Raw genomic sequence first — 16,643 nt, forward strand, 5'->3', positions numbered from 1 at the left:
TACTGGCCTCTTTGGATTCCCTTAGCCTTACTTGGCCCACTTGAAGTTGGCTAGTAGTACAGTTCCAAAATTTCACATTAACTGTTCGTGAGTTGGCTATGGTGATGAGAAGGAATATGAGTTCTTGGATACTCTTTCCATACAAGCCAATGTTGTAGGGACAAGTTCTACACATAGGCTCGTATCAGTTGGTATTAGAACATAGTTTTCATTATGTAACTAGGTTAATTAGACTCCACGAAAGAGTGACTTATAAGTTGAATTAACGTCGGTATTTAGTAGGTGAATGAAAGCCACCTCAAATGAAGGAAAGAACTACCATTAGACTAATGTTGTGGAGTGTTAGGATTCAATATTTCACACTAGAACCATAGCCTATGTTGGGAAGATATTGAGATTTTGGGCATCCTTTCCTCACAACACCGTTTTTGCAAGGGCAATAAGTTCTACTTATTTAGGGAACAAGTTGTTGGTGATTACTTGAAAATGAAAACGGTTCTTTTGCTAAGAAATGAATAATTGTTCTAAATGTTTCTATAAATTCTTGTTCCCGTTATTGAACTATTTACATCTATATGCATTAGGATCCCGATTATATTATAATGCACGTAAAAGCACACATACATGTGTTAAAACTACATATAATCTTCAATTAACTATCTAGTGAAAACATCAATTAGTACTAATATGTTGACCAATTAGAAGGAAACGATTTCCCTCAAATCATATACAAATCTAGCAAAATATTAAAAGTAAAGGATCTTTTGTTTGGAATGAACAAGATGGCTCCAACAAAAGGTTTGCTTGCAAAAGTTAGCTTTTCGAAAGGAAGAAACGACTGTTGGTGTTTAGAAATGGTACTTTGAACCTTGTTAAACAAATTACTTGAAAAGAGTTTGAAGGGAAATGGAAAATAAAAAGGTTAAAAAAAGTGAAAGCTGGGCATGATTTTTGCCCAAATCCAAACATATCTGCTGAGTGGGTCTCAGATTTTGATTTTGTTAGGAGGCAAGACAAATGGAGCAGGGAAAAGTGGGATTCAATCAAATCATCAAAAATTCAAAATGGGCCATGGGTCCTTGTCAACAGCCACATAAATGATAAATCTAACAGCTATGGCCTGCATCTCCTTGACCCACCCACCACCTGCCCACACAACATTGAACGTTCACAAAGACCCCTCTTCTACCACCCAATGATGCAATTGATGATGCTTCTGTGACATTAATGCATGGCCCCTTTAATGTGATAAGTTTTATTATTTAGTCAGTGAAATCTATTTTATAAAAAAAAAAAAAAAATTACAAGTACAAGCGATAGTCTAAATTATAGGGGAGGGAGATCTCTCTCACACACTATTACGGTGTTATACCACTAGCTAGTATACAAGTCAAGGACACTTTCTACCGAAGTAGACTCCATTGATTTTTGTAAAGTTTTTAAATACATGTAAAGGGTTCACATTCACACCCTATTGTTTTATTTGGAGATAAGTTTGAAGTCATATATTAAGATATTATACATACACACTGGGGGTGTATTCAATTTAGATTTTATAGAAGTCTATACAATTCTGAGTGTATTCAATTATGACTTTTTAAACTTCATTCAAATTTGGATGTATTTAATCACGACTTTAAAAGGCTTTATAAAAGTTTGAATGTATTAAAAAACTCATTGATTTTAAAGGAACGTGGATTTCGTTTGATTATAGACTAATTTTAGGCCATTAAAAATCTTTGATTCTCCCCAAAGATTTTGATAGATATATTATTTTTATTCTTAAGATATGATTTCACCACTTCTACTACCACCATATTATCATGGCTATCACTACCGTCGCAACCACCACCACCACCACCGTAGTCATTGTCGTCACCGCCACCACCATCGACATCGCCGCTAGCCCCAACATCACCACCACCATTGCCACATTTACCACCACCCACTGACGCCCTTACTACCGCCCCACCACCACCCCCACCGTCACCACCACCACCACACCATTGCCAGCATCATCACCATCACTGCCACTATCGCCGCCGCCACTCCCACCACCACCTTTACCACCTCACTCTCATCGCCACCTTTACCACCTCACTCCCACCGCCACCACCACTACCACCAGCACCTCCTCCACCACTACCTCCCCACAATCACCCACAAACCACCATTGCCATCACCACTACCATCACCCCTAAACATTTTGTTTTTTGAGTGCTATAAACTCCATTAAAATCAATAATAAAACTCTAACAAACTCAGTTAAAATCTATATACGAATTCAGTCCGAATCTATGTGAAGTTTGTAGAATTTAGTTAAACTCAATTAAATTCAATTAAACTCCATCAACTTTGTAAGCCATGTATCCTCTTTGTATATTGTATAGCTTAGACTTGGATAAAGGTCAGGATTTATACCAGATCTTCGAGTTGAGGTGCTCTCTAGAAGATACCTGCACACTTTGAACAACAATCAGAACATGAGCGAATTAGGGTTTTCCCTAGTTGAACTTCCTCCAATGGTTAAGTCAAAAGTGGTTTGGAGATAGAGAAAATGGATGTAGGGTTTGCAAGGTGAGAATATTTATTACCTTTGTCCAGAGGTAGGTGAAGGGTATTTATAAGGGAGAATGAGAGATAAAGATACTTAAGGATGAGATATTTATCTTCCTTTCCCCTGGTAGGACTAGACCATATTAAATGACTTGTTCTGATCACCATACTATCTATCAGGGATTGTGTGACAAAGTGACATGTGGCTTTGGATAGGAGGTACATTAAATGATTCATCTCCATCACCAGCCTGTTTACTCGAGGATCAATGGGTAAGGCGACACCTGGCCTTGGATGGGAAGTACATTAACTGATCCATCCCAATTTCTACCATCACAATTTCTAGGATGCTTACCAAATGGGTGGAGTGATTGACCTAATAGGAGTCTGGTCATGCCTGTGGATCATTAATGCACCTCTGATCACACACGGCAATACAGTGGTCGGTAAGGTGCTTTAGTGTCCGAGCACTGGTTCGCCCCTTGTTCCGTCAAACTTTGGCTGGGAGGCCTTATACCAACACCTAGGGCATCACATCTAATTGGGTCGATAGAAGGGTAACCAAGCCATGGAATGGCCACATGGTGTTCTGTAATAGGCTCGGATCATAGTGATAGTATGACCCATTAACAAACTTTATAATTCTTTTAAAATCATTTAAAATCTAAATTGATACACCCTCCAACAAGTTTTACTATATAGCAAATTATAAACACACATAACAAATAGAACAACAAAATATTATTCCTTCCATTAAACATGAGCATCGAAAACATTTAATTACATGTATAAAGCTAAGAGTATGTACATACCCTCTTTCTTTTTCTAATTACAATGTCTTGAAGTAAAGATGAAAAACATAGAAAATTACTTGTATCACGAGTAAATTAATCTGATATACAATGGGATGTATACCCTTATTTCTATAACACTCATTCGTAACTATATAAAATGTGGGATAGAAATAAAAAGATATTCACCCATTATAAATAAGTTTTGGTTCTAAATTAACCACATGTTAACTTGTAAAAGAATCTACATGTTTTTACGCATGCGAGACACCTTGTGACAGGACCCATTTATTCCTAGACCAGCAGTTGGAGAAACTTGCTAGCTGGGGGTAGGCTAGGTAATGGACAGAGATGATGGAAATATTAAATGCGAAGTAAACTAACAGAAAGCAAAGGGTCGTAGGCCCCCGCCCCTACTCACATTGCAGTTATGGTTCCCGCGCTACCAGCTCGCTTCTCGATCTGAAGCTAGCCTTTGGACCATATCCAATTAAAACCAGATTCCTTCATTGACAGTCTTGCATGTCTGTTCTCTCTCTCTCTCTCTCTCTCTCCCTCCAAGTCTCTTTCGTTTTTAATGTTTTCTGTGTTTTCATCTGTTAACATTTCAAATCATTTCTGTAGTCAATGGTAATAGCAAAAGTTGGGTACAAATTTCCTATGCTGGTCCTGCATATATATATATAACCAAGCATAAGGATGATGCCTATTTGAGTTGACTAGATGATCATATATATGCAGTTTCATGTGGCGTCACACTCACAACCTAATGATGATATTAATAATTAATTAAAACATTATCAGAGCATGCAGTTGGTTTTCAAATTAAACAATTGGATTTTTTTTATTATTAGAAGGTTAACATATACAAAAGCTATTTAGAAATCTCGTTGTGTTAAAAGTTAATATGAACGTGCTTTTTTGTTTTGTTTTGTTATCTATTTTTCCAGTTTTAAATAGTTTGGAAGGATCTTTCAATTTCCTAGAGATAATTGAATATACAATTATAGTGGGAAAGGAAAGGAAAGGAGGGGATGGCCGACCTGAGAGCATCTGCCCTTAATTTTCTACCTACTCTCTTCAATGACAATCACCTGCATCGTCATGCTTTTCTCACCTTGACAATTGCCAAATAATAATCTCTCTCTCTCTCTCTCTCTCTCTCTCTCTGAATTAGCCTGGACTAAAACCCTAGCAGGGAGGAGCTGAGGTTACATCTGTAGGAGGACTATAATTTCTATTCCTAATTTTGATTCATTTTCTTGGCCCTTGGTTGATAGAAAAGACTTCCAAGTGTAAAGATTCCCCACCTGAAAAAAACTAGTCAAAATTAAGGGGACAGACTTGTGACTAAAACAAGATAATGTTGCAGCTATATATATATATATATATATATATATCAACAAGAAGAACATTCTTTGTCTTCTTACCCAAAATCTCAAATTCTCCAAAATTGGATGAAGGGTTTTCTCTATATATGTATATGGATCTAAATTCTAATAGGAAGCATGCATGCATGTATCTTAAATCCAGATATAAATATACATATATATATATATATGTATATATATATAGTATTTTCACTATATATGCAAATTATTGAAGAAATAGTAATAACTACAAAAAAAAAAAAAAAAAAAAAAGGAGAACTTTAATAATTCAAAGGTTGTAATAAAACCCAGAGAGGGCAGAAAAAGAAGAAGGGAGACATAAGAAAAAAGATTGACAGAAGTGGGGGGGATGGATGATCGATCAAGAACCACATACCATGAAATGAAGGATGAAAATATGGAGAGAGATGCAAAAGGAGATATTGACGCGGCTCAATCAGAATCACATGGCTAAGGTCTCCATATATTAACCATGCCTTCAAATTGAGGCGCGCCAATACCTTCATTATGTATATATTCACATCTTTCTCCATCAACCTTTGCAACAACAACCTTTCTGTACATGAGTGTGTGCCTCTTCTTTCTTCCTCACAACAGGTGCTCAAAAACTCATCTGCAGCTCTGTTGCTCTCTCTCTCTCTCTCTCTCAAAAGATGCTTTTATAGACAAAACCAAACCCAACCCAACCCATTTGATGCATTTCTTCTGATGATTTGACTTCTTAGCTAGCTTTTGGCAACCGCCCTACATCATCTGCTGCCTAAAGGGAAGCAAAAGCCGAGGGTCATCAAAACCACCAGTTGAAAAGTTGAAACAGTTTTTGTGTTTATGTACGTAGGCCAATTAACTCTTTGGAAATATACACACACACACACATATATATAGAAAGAGAGAGAGAGAGAGAGAGATTAATTTCTGGTTATCCCTTAAGCCACCAGGGCCTCCACGTAGGTCAATTCATTGGTGTCAGGTAGAGCTAGTTTGAAACTTTGAAGTTTCTCCTTCTGTCATTGACTCCCATTTTCTAATTTTGTCCAATTAATTTGCAGCACAATGTATCGGATTAATTAATCACCCTAATCCAAATTAAGCTGAAAAGCACCCTCAGAGATCATCTAAAATCATGTATACAACTAGAAGGCATTCACAATATTACAAATTAGTTTAATGAAAGGAGATTATAATTATGATTACCGACTACTCAACTTTTCCCATGACTTGGCTCCCACATACCCAATTAAGTCCTAAAGCTAAATCCAACTCTCCAAGTATGTATGTGAGGCTTTCTGAGGGTAGGTGAGTAGGTATAACTCCATGATTTATTATGCAAAAGGTTGTCTGAGAACAAATGATTCTCTGCACTTTGACTCATTGTAAGCCCAACTGGTTAGCTAGACGGACAGCTGCATGATCAATACATATATACCTAGGTATATGTGCAGTATTAAAGGAAATGAATTTGAAGAGAAATGGAGCCGTATCAAATTTTGACCACTTGGAACTTCATGAGCTTCAATTGCAACAAATAATTTGGTGCAGAAAAAGACCAAGTAAATCTAAGAAATTAAAACAGAGTCAAGTCAACTTTGGATATATATATATATATATATATAAGAGGTTATATGTTGTTATTTTGCAGCCCTCAAACCAAGCCGGCTTCTCTCCCAATCTAATTTTGCAGAAATGGGGTTTAACCTAGGGAAAAAGGGCATTAACTTGCAAATTACAGCTGCCTCACCTTTGGCAATTGGCATTGCAGACCGTAATAATTCAGGTATAATTAATCAATTATATAGGCACCACGCAACTGCCCCAACATAATTCATAAACTAGTTACTTTATATAAGTAGTACTTACTTATGCTCTTCTGTATGGCTTAGATTCTCTGTACTTGCTCTGTTTGGGTTTTACCAGCAACAAATACTTTAATTTTGCTTGAGTTCTTCTTGTGCAAGTAATTTTCTGTATGTCTTGGAAGTGGGAGTGAAAGTGACAGTGAGTCTGCAATGACCACATAATGGCTGGGTGAGGCTGATGACCTCTGGATTAGTGGGCTTCATATTTTAGCTGGCATGGCATCACACTGAGCTCTGTTGGGTCCAATGTCACAGCTGTCACTGTAGTCCAGCTTCAAGGCCTCAACTTTCTTGGCATCTCAGTGTTTGTGCAAATAATCTCACGGGAGAATATTCGCTTCTAGATCCTTCAACCTTCGATCTTCCTTCTCTCTCTTCCTCGATTCCTGTAAAACAGATTGGAGTAAATAGACCACACCCGGGGTGTTGGCCCTCCGATGCTAAGTTAGTAGTGTTTGTAGGAAAACAATAGCTAAGCAGTGTTTATGTAGGTGTGTGGTGGCCGGAGCCGTGTGGAGAAAATATGGAGAGTAGAGAGAGAGAAAGAGTTTCGGGTATTTTTCTCGGGTATAAGGAGTAGGTTTTTATGTACCTTGAATAATAAATGAAGTCATCTATTTATAGGAGCCTCGGGGCTAGGGTTTCGTAGAGAATATGTTGAGTTTATTCTCTACCCAAATTCGTAGGGATCGAGTCGGACTGAGATAATATCTGATTTAATGATATTATCTCTTTTTATGGAGATAATATCTGAATTAAATGATATTATCTCTTTTTATGAAGATAATATATGAGATAATGACATTATCTTCTCTTTATTAGGATAATATCTTAATTAATGATATTATCGTATTACATAAAGATAATATCATTTAATTAAAATATTTATCCTAATTAATTAATTGGCCAGATAAACTGGTTCAATTAATTAATTAAAAGAGATAATCTTCTTTTCCACGTGACGTGCTGTGATTGGAGATGAAAATATCTGCTCCCACACTCAGTATATAGTAAAACGTACAGTACCTAATCTGTCTTGTCAGACACATAAATTCCCCTGCTTTCCAAAACACCTTCCAACATTTGAGTGAAACATTTGGTTTCAGATGGTTCTGGCATTCGCAAAACATCAAAGTTTGTAACTTTCTAAAGGATGTCGAGTGAGCGGGTACTGTTTCTCAATTGGGTCTGGAAGATTTGCGGTCTGGGCCATCTGGGTTGGCTTTGAATCGGGTGGATTGTTTGGAGAAAGTGAACAAATGGGTTTGTTTTAATGGGCTCCTGGGCTCACCGGTTCTCTGGAGAATAAGGTCTGTGGAGAGGACAAGAAGCCTTCCATGCCAGCCAATGACCTGCAGGTAGAATTTTATAGTGAAGGCGTTATCTAAGGCCCTTAGATGAGGCCTATCTCTTAACCGTTCTGAATTGCAGAGGTTGCAAATCAGATGGAGGACAATGTTTCCAAGACATTGCATATGGATTTGAGCTGTTTCCCAAGTGGGTTTTCTTCTTGCAACATGTTTACACTTCTTTGTTAACTTTATAATCATACCATGGATTTTATATAGATATGAGCTTCTTTAATCAGCTTGTTTTGTGTGAGTGTGGAAATTCAGTATTGTATTTTACCTATTGTGTGCCTTGTTTGAGTTATTTCTCAAAACCTTCCTCTAATTTGACAAGTTTCACGATTGCAGGACCGTTTAACTGCATCTGATTTGTCTGCTACTCCTCATGATGGTTCAAAGTTCAGGATATCATTCAAGGTGTGATTGTGCCTTCCAGATAAAATAAAATAAAATAAAAGATCAATGGAATTGCTGCTGTCAAAACTTGGTTGTATTAGTAGTGATGCAGGGGATACCAGGTGCATTCACTGAGGAAGAATGCTGCAATCAAGGCCTACCGTAACTGCGAAACTGCGAAATTGTTCCATGTGATGAGTTTGAAGATGCTTTTTATGGAACTAGGATGCAATGTAGACATACAGTCAGTTTCTATAATTGTTTTATGCAATTCAGAGAACTGCTAATGAGTGATTCCAACTTTTTTGCTACTCCATGGCTTATACAGGATGACTCTGATAACATTTCGTCTCCTGGTACTTGCAAGAGATCCAATTATTCCAAGAACCAATAACCTCTTCTTCTTTTTTTATCGAAAGCAAATGAACTTCATTCAAATCAGATAAACATCTTGACAATCAGCCAGAATTACCTCTCAAACCCTTAGAATGATCAAACTTTGTTTAAAACTATAATTTAAGTATTTGTTAAGATAAACTTAACAATAAGAAAAGTAAGAAAAGTTTTGTTTTAAGATAAATGGATAGTATGGGACAGCAGCAGCATCACTCAAGGACTCAGAGATCTGGGCTTCTGCACAGAATCTTAGGGGGTACTTTTCTGGAGGCCTTGTTTATACACAACGAGGCACGCATGGCCTGCATATTATATTGATCAGTCACATTTTTTCCACGTGGATATTCAACTGAAATAATACAAAATAAGAAATAAGAAATCAGTGTGCTGAAACTTTTCCTTTGTACAAATCAACACAATTAATTAAAAAGTATTAAAAAGCTATAATAAAAAAGTAAGTAAGTTAAAATTAGGTCGCTTTTTTAAATAAATTTTTTAAAACAAAATTAAAAAAAGAAAAAAGAAAAAGAAGAGGTGGAGGAAGGTTTTTTTTTTTTTAATTACAAAAAAAGGTGACAGGAGTGTTCATCTCTCCGAGGGCACAGATTAGGGAAAAACTCCCTAAGAGTTCGTTACACATGCAGAGTATCGAATCGGGACCTCATTGAGGAGCCCGATTACATTCGCCCAATATGTGTGGCCTAACACGTTTAATTTTCCACTAGACCAAACCCATTTGGGTGGAGGAAGGTTATTTTTCAAAACTAAGAATGTCACATAAAAAAATAAAATGGCAAGAAGTGACGGAATAATGGTGTCTTCATCTTGGTAGATTCTCTTGAACTATAAAAAAAGCAAAAAGAAGGAAAAGTCTCTAGTGCCTTTTGCTTTTGCTGTTGGGTGCCAATGCCATAATTGATGATGCCGCTTTTCACAAAACCACACGCGATGGCCAATTGGGCTGCTTCACCTGGCCTTCACAGCTTAAGTCATCATTATTAAGATTCTCTTTCCACCTTGACTGTGTTATTTCATTATTATTTTATCTGTATTATTATGGGTGCTATTTGACTGTGTTACTTCTTTTTCATCATATTTCTCTTGAATCAAATTTAACAAAAAGCCTTTTTGAGTCACGTGGCTTTTCTTTACATCCATCCATTGTGTTGTTCATGTAATTAAGTGATTTTAATTAATAGCGAGTTGTCATGTCTCACCGAAAACTCTCTTTTAAAAACGAATGTGTAATTGGGTTCAATTTAGAAAGATAGGGAGCTAAGAATCCAAATTTTTCTAATAAAACTTCATTGTATCGCCTATGTCACTATGTGTCCTTTGTGTTCTTTCTGGCCTGGTAACTTCGCTGAAAGGGAGGAATTATCAAACAGTCAAAAGCAGCCGACGCCTCGTTGAATAGATTTTCAAGTTTGCGGGATCTATGAACAAGAAGCATGCTGGTTTTTGGGTCAAGCAAGCTTGAAAAGAATTTAAAATGTAAAGAAAAAGCAAAAATCCAACAAAAAGTTGAGAGAACAGAGAGAAGTATGAGGGCTGTTCAAAATCCATTCACAATAATTGAGGCAACCTTACATACACAATACAATACCAGGTGTCAATTTGGTTTCATAGGACTTCCTCAGTTTAAATTTGGGAGATTCATTATTATATACAATATAAGGGCTTAAATTATAAAAAAATTTTATATGAAATAGAACTTTAGAAACACACTCAAAGCTCATTCACAATATAAATAATAGGCTTTTAACTCTTTCTAAATTACAAAATTTATTGATTTCTTAAAACAAGCTCAACCCTAAAACTTCATAAAAAAACCCCAAAACACTCAATAGGTATCAAAATAATTTAATAATTAAAATTAAATTCAATAGAGTCAGTTGTCATTTTTTGAGTTTTTTATTGTTTTATTTATAAAAATTAAATAGTGTAGGATTCATCTATATCATTAGTGATAAATAGATGTATAATTAAATATCTCTTTAAATTATTGTTTGTCACTTTACTGAGGGGACCCCACGACCCACAAACATCCATACTATTTCTAACCCTAAATTAGATTCTGTGATGTGGTCTTGTCCCTTTCTTGAAAATAATGTTATGCTCAATTAAACAAATTTCATCCTATTCGAATAGAGACTATACTTCTGGGCAGATACAGTCCATCCCTTTCCAAACTTTCAAAATCGTCACAGAAAAAAACCAAAACAAAACAAAATATTCAACAATTTGTTAGGTTATTTGTACTGCTCACTTTTATAAAATAGGACCCATATGACTCCCTTTGAATTTTACATTTTAAAGGTTATGATGATGGGAATGAAATCATTATATTCCTCGTGTTTTAGTGTCATTTATATGGGTTTGTTTGGAAATGAATTTATAAGAAGTACATTTTTATGATTTATAATTACTTTAAATAATCTTTAAGTATAAGGAAGAGAATATTATATGCACTTGAGATCTTGTGTTCGATAATACCGATCCAATATGTAATAATCTTTTTTAGTATTTAAAACAAGAGACAATATAACATTACGAGACATGCATGGTTGGGATTATCAACGTGTCCATAAATATTCCTTCTACTTAAGGCTCCATTTGGTTTATGGGAAATGAGGTTTGAGGATGGAAAATCAATTGTTTTCCCATGTTGGTAAGTTCAGATATGGGAAATCGTTGTCTTGCACATGGGAAAGTATGGGAGAAAGTGAAGCCCTCCTTCCCCTTGAGTTTTGTTTTCCTCCTCATGAAAAAGTTTGGGAAAATGAGTCAACATTAAATACACTTTTTTCATGACCATATTGTCCTTATTAACAGTTTAGAATTACAATATAGCATTAAATGCATTCTTTTTTTATTTATTAGATTTCATATGGGTATAATTGAAAAATTAAATAAACTTCATTTTACATTCTTATACAAACCAAACATATGAAAGGAAATAAAGTCGTATTTCTCGGTTACTTTCACAGGATTACCAAACATGGAAAATGACATGGGAAATAATTTTCCCTCAAATCCGTTCCGTAAACCAAACAGAATCTCAAGTGTAAAGTAGCAAAGAGTCTCCACTGAAGAAGGCCAGGTTCAATGAACCTGAAAACGTTACCTACTTTCTTTTTTGGTGCTGATTATTATTTAAACCTTGTTCATGGTCGGATTACACGTCACAAACTGTTACTTTGCCCATGCTCTTCATATGCGAGAGGGTTTTAGAGCACTGTTCATGATCATGGCCTCGGCTGAAGCTTCTCGTTCTGGAACTGTTACTTTGCCTTATGCTCTTTATAACTCCCTCGCCGTCTTCATCTTCAACCTCTTTCCTTGAGCTCCATGGTACGTACGGACTGTTAATTTAATATTTTAATTTCCTTTCTCTTTCATTTGGTTTTCTTGCTGCAGATATAAATATTCATGCCAGTGGATTTTCTTGTTGGGTTTTGTCTTTAAGTGCACATTCCATCTGGGTTTTGTTGTTTTCTCTTGTGTTTTATGTGATCTCACATTCGGATTGCGCCAATGGAAGAGAAGATCTGTGTACGTGTTAGCCTATCAGTGGAATGTTACTTTGAAGATCTGTCTTAATAATGTTTATTTATTTACTCATTTTTTAGTTATAAAATGGAGTGTAAGTGGATAAAATTGGAGTGGGGAAATCACCTCTCTTATTTATTTATTTATTTATTTATATATTTATATATTAGAAGCCAACTAGTTCTGGTTTTAATAAACTGCAATATTTTGTTCCTTTGTTGTCATTTATTTTACATTTTGAGTTGTTTATTATGCCATGTTTTTTAAACATTGCCAAGAGGTAATTTGTAGAAATATTTGTCACAATGTGATCAGCAGTTTGATTGCAAATATATATACGCATCTTGTTTTGTTCAGTGGAGCTGAGGATGTCACTTTGATTGAGTTTGAACAAAATGGTTTCCCTGTCCGAGATCTCGTACCCGAATTCTGGTAGCCTTCTATTGGATGAGGACTTGAATGTAGCTTCATTTCAAGGCTTGGATGGGGCAATTGGCAGCCTAGTGATCATGGAATGGAACCGAAAAGCAAACATAGGTAGCCAAGAAATGCACCAATATTTGAACTTCCTTCAAGTAGTTCAAGCCATGGATGTGCCTGCAGTTAGCTTGCATTATTGTTCTGGGGAACTTCTCTCGACTGCAACATTCAAGCCATGCAATATTATGCTCCTCTTGTTCTGTCAGCGTGAATGGGAAGGGCGGTGGCAGCGGAGGTGGTGGTGGAGGTGGTGGTTGGAGGAGGTAATTAAGGTCAAGGAGGGTGGGCTAAAAACAGGATATGTCAAGTTGGAGAACCCATGTGCACCATGGTTTGTTGTGCGCTTTAATATTTGGTGCCACATTTGCCAGGTAAGATAGTTCTTGGCCAAATAATATCATATGTAGTACTTGGATCTCATGGATTAATCAAATATTTGGTTTTTCATTTTGATAATAAAATAGGCTTTGGCTGAAGGACAGAAGGCAGGCACTTCTGATGATGAGCACATGCGAAGCAAAAGTTGCAGCTTGGATTCTATTCTCAGCAGCTTTTCGTCGAACACCACACCTGCATACCCATCAAACATTCTTCCGAAAGGGCCCACACCGATAATGATCTGTACTTGATGGCTTCTGTTGATGTCCTCTATGATGATGATGAAGATCATGATCAAAGTCCCATGGATCTTCTGGTGTGGAACACAAGGATCTCTTAAAGAGTTACTATGTTCCACTGAAGAGTTCCCCTTTGCAACTTCAAGTCTTTGGCGATCATGTGTGTTTTGTTAATGCACCTGATCACACAGTCTGCCCCTAATTTGCCTGAAATATCAGGAGCAAATGTGGTGGCAGTCTTGTATATTTCCTATCATGTTTATGGCTTTTGTGAGCAAGATTGATCAGTTTGATTTCATGCTTTAATAATTTGCATAATATATTTGTCTACTTTTTAAATTCCAATGTTTAAGTCAGACAGCTTTCCTTTTGAGTTCTGAAAATCCTGCAGTTTGTACTCATAAATATTCTATCTATCTCAGTATATTGCTTCCACTAATCTCTTATTTGCAACATTCGAAATATATTTAGAGTGTTGATGATGATCTGGGAGTTTGATTCAAGGGTTTAACAGGGGATTTATGGTAGCTACTAGCATCACTAAACCCTTCTCACTCTGGGCGTGGCACTGGATTTTGAATTGATTAATGATGCTTCTTACACAAAAATGATTCACTACAAAACGATTTTTTTTTTTAGTGAATGTGTCACAATGAATTACTCTTATTTTTATTTATATTTATTTTTTGTAAAGACGAAGAAACAAATTCACCCTCGGGAGAAACTAGCGATGATTAATTTCTATATCTCGTTATCGTGGAATTCGTCATCAAGATGGATCGCCCTTACGCGAGCAACGAACTCATACTAGGGGTTTAACAGGTGTTTAGCATCACTAAACCCTCCTCACTCTGGGCGTGGCATTGGATTTTGAATTGATTAATTATGCTTCTTGCACAAAAATTTCAGGACCAGATTCATATTCTGGCCAACTTGCCCATAAACGAATATTGAACCATATTCTGGCCAACTTGCCCACCATGTAAACGAATATTGAACCATATTCTGGCAAGCTACCCCAAAAGAAAACCATCACAACAAGGGCTTCTGTAGAGAAATAGCACAAAACAAGGAAAAACTAAGTCCAAAACAACAAGTCCATTGCTTGTTCTGATTCTGCACTTTGACCTTGCTTAGGAGTCTTTTCTTTTTCTTATACAAGCAACATTTGGGAGGAGGGAATCGGAGACATCATGTACACAGGTGAATGCTTTTAACCGTTTAAGCTGCATAGAGGGGGGCTTGTTCAATGACGGTAAAGCAGGCAGAAGCTTATAAATCCGTGTTTGTATGTTCAACAAGTCCATTGCTTGTTCTGATTCTGAACTTTGACCTTGCTTAGGCCTTGAAAAAGTATCATTTTTCGCGGCGTAGACTAACACAAGAAAAAGACTTACACAAGCAAAATTTGGGAGAAGGGAATTAGAGACTTTATGTATATGGGTGAATACTTTTAACCGTTTGAGCTACATATGGAGGAGGGGGCGTGTTCGATGACGGTCAAGCAGGCAGAAGCTTATAAATCCGTGTTTGTATTGGCGATTTCTACTCAAGCAAGCCTTGGGCCTCTGTTTGAAGAGAGGCCTCATTTTGGGCAAACACTTTTAGCTCACATGGATGGAAAGAGAAAGGAAGCCAGATCACTTCTTCCTAAAGAAAACCCAGAACAAATTCATGCGGCTGCTTTAGATAGTGATAAAGCTGAAAGAAGACAATTAGCACTACATTGTTCCTAGAAAGTTCATTTTATTTTCTTTGCTTCCAAACAAAAGGCAAATGGTTTAAGATTTCTGCAGTGCTTAATTAGCAATATTGAAGCTGAGTCTTAAACTTCACCAATGAGAATCATTCATACACAAAGCTATCTATCTGCTATTGAATCTTAATTAGGCTTTCTTTTCCTTTGCTATTGGTGGGGGAAGCAAAGTCTTGAAAACCGAACCAGCCAAAGTTGCTCCTATGAAGGCGCCAATCCAATAAACCAAGAACAGCTCCCAAGTGTTGTGCCAATTATTCACATAAGCCCAGGCAAAAGCATTTGCTGGGTTCATGGAAGGCCCTGTGTACCCACCACCTGCAACAACCAATCCCACTGTAGCAATTGAAAGCAGCCATATCTTCAGTATTGGATTTCTAGGACCTCTGAGAATAATCACAAGCAGAGAAAAGCAGAGAACAAAAGTCAACAGCCCCTCAGCTATGACACCAGTGTACAAATCCACTTTCAAGAAAGGCCCTTTAAGCATATGCTTGTACTGCTTTGGCATCACCTGCAGAATTGCCTTGGCACCTCCTACTCCACCGGCCGCCTGAGCCGGGAACCGGACAGCCATGGAGACAAGAGATGTGCCGGGGGTGAGGCCTGCAGCGTAGAAACTTGCAGTGGTGGAGGGGTTGAAGCTGGCACCACCCAAAACCTTGCCTATCAAGCTGAAAGCTAGGACCAGAGTTGTGGCAACTATGGTGGTGATGAAGAGGCCTAGCAAAGACCTAGCTTGAATGCCAAGAAACGAGGCGATGATGACTGTGAAAACCCCCATACTTGGTGCGCTGAAAACCCACAGGGAAGTCAGAACTGCATCTCCTAGAGCTGCCTTGATCACCCCCATCTTATCTTCTTCTTTTGCTTTCTCTGCCTCACCTCTCCTAACTACACATGTAAAACCAGAGTTTTAGCTTAATGATCCCAACGGCCTTAGGTGCTGTTTGGTCTACTTTTTTTGGGGAATATATAAATGCGGTGTGGCCTACCAATGTTGGAGAACAACATGTAAGCTAAAATCCTAGAAACAAACAGACCACATACATAGGTAGATGGCACCTTTTGGCATCAGAAAACCATTTCCACCAATTATTCTTCCCCCACTTGCTACCTACCCAAAAAAGGCGAAGAACACGAGCTAAACGTAACATTTTTTTAGTAGTTAATGATTTGGATGACATACCTGCGTTCGTGTTCGGTAATTATGTAATTACTGTAATGCCATTTGCTTCAAGTCTTACTCATGAAAAATATAAAATTAAATCTTGTGTCTTTGAGGACTATAAAGGTTGTGAAAAATGTGTAATGCTTAACACTAAGGTCTCCATTATTAGTGACATTATAATGTAAAATTGTTTGTATGTCTTTTTGGCATACAAGCGATAATTTAAACTACAATAGGAGGGTTTCTCACACACACTATTACGGTGTCATGAGAGTTCGAACTTTAAACCACTAATCTGCAAGTCAATACTATTTTTTATTGAGCTAGACTTC

At 37.0% G+C, this 16,643-nt stretch overlaps 1 protein-coding gene, 1 long non-coding RNA gene and 1 pseudogene across 3 annotated transcripts; 1 reads left to right on the top strand and 2 right to left on the bottom strand.

Annotated features, from left to right (window-relative positions):
• Nucleotides 1–3,282: 3,282 nt before the first annotated feature.
• On the bottom strand, nucleotides 3,283–5,909 carry LOC148918213 (uncharacterized). The gene is made up of 2 exons (XR_016125814.1): nucleotides 5,115–5,909; nucleotides 3,283–4,657 (listed from the first exon to the last, which is right to left on the bottom strand). It is a non-coding gene; the product is annotated as an uncharacterized LOC148918213 (long non-coding RNA).
• A 6,037-nt stretch (nucleotides 5,910–11,946) lies between these two features.
• LOC103329292 (5'-adenylylsulfate reductase 2, chloroplastic-like) lies at nucleotides 11,947–13,636 on the top strand. The gene is made up of 4 exons (XM_089049719.1): nucleotides 11,947–12,089; nucleotides 12,645–13,138; nucleotides 13,232–13,276; nucleotides 13,333–13,636. The coding sequence occupies exons 2-4, from the start codon at nucleotides 12,683–12,685 to the stop codon at nucleotides 13,483–13,485; spliced, it is 654 nt and encodes a 217-aa protein (XP_088905845.1). The 5' UTR covers nucleotides 11,947–12,089; nucleotides 12,645–12,682; the 3' UTR covers nucleotides 13,486–13,636.
• Nucleotides 13,637–15,110: 1,474 nt separating this feature from the next.
• On the bottom strand, nucleotides 15,111–16,104 carry LOC103329293 (aquaporin SIP1-1 pseudogene; annotated as a pseudogene). Its single transcript, XR_016125900.1, has one exon. The product of XR_016125900.1 is annotated as an aquaporin SIP1-1 pseudogene (transcript).
• Between the last annotated feature and the right edge of the window lie 539 nt (nucleotides 16,105–16,643).

This window comes from Prunus mume, linkage group LG4 (assembly GCF_029339155.1).
Source record: "Prunus mume cultivar Tortuosa linkage group LG4, ASM2933915v1, whole genome shotgun sequence".
Classification (NCBI taxonomy): domain Eukaryota; kingdom Viridiplantae; phylum Streptophyta; class Magnoliopsida; order Rosales; family Rosaceae; genus Prunus; species Prunus mume.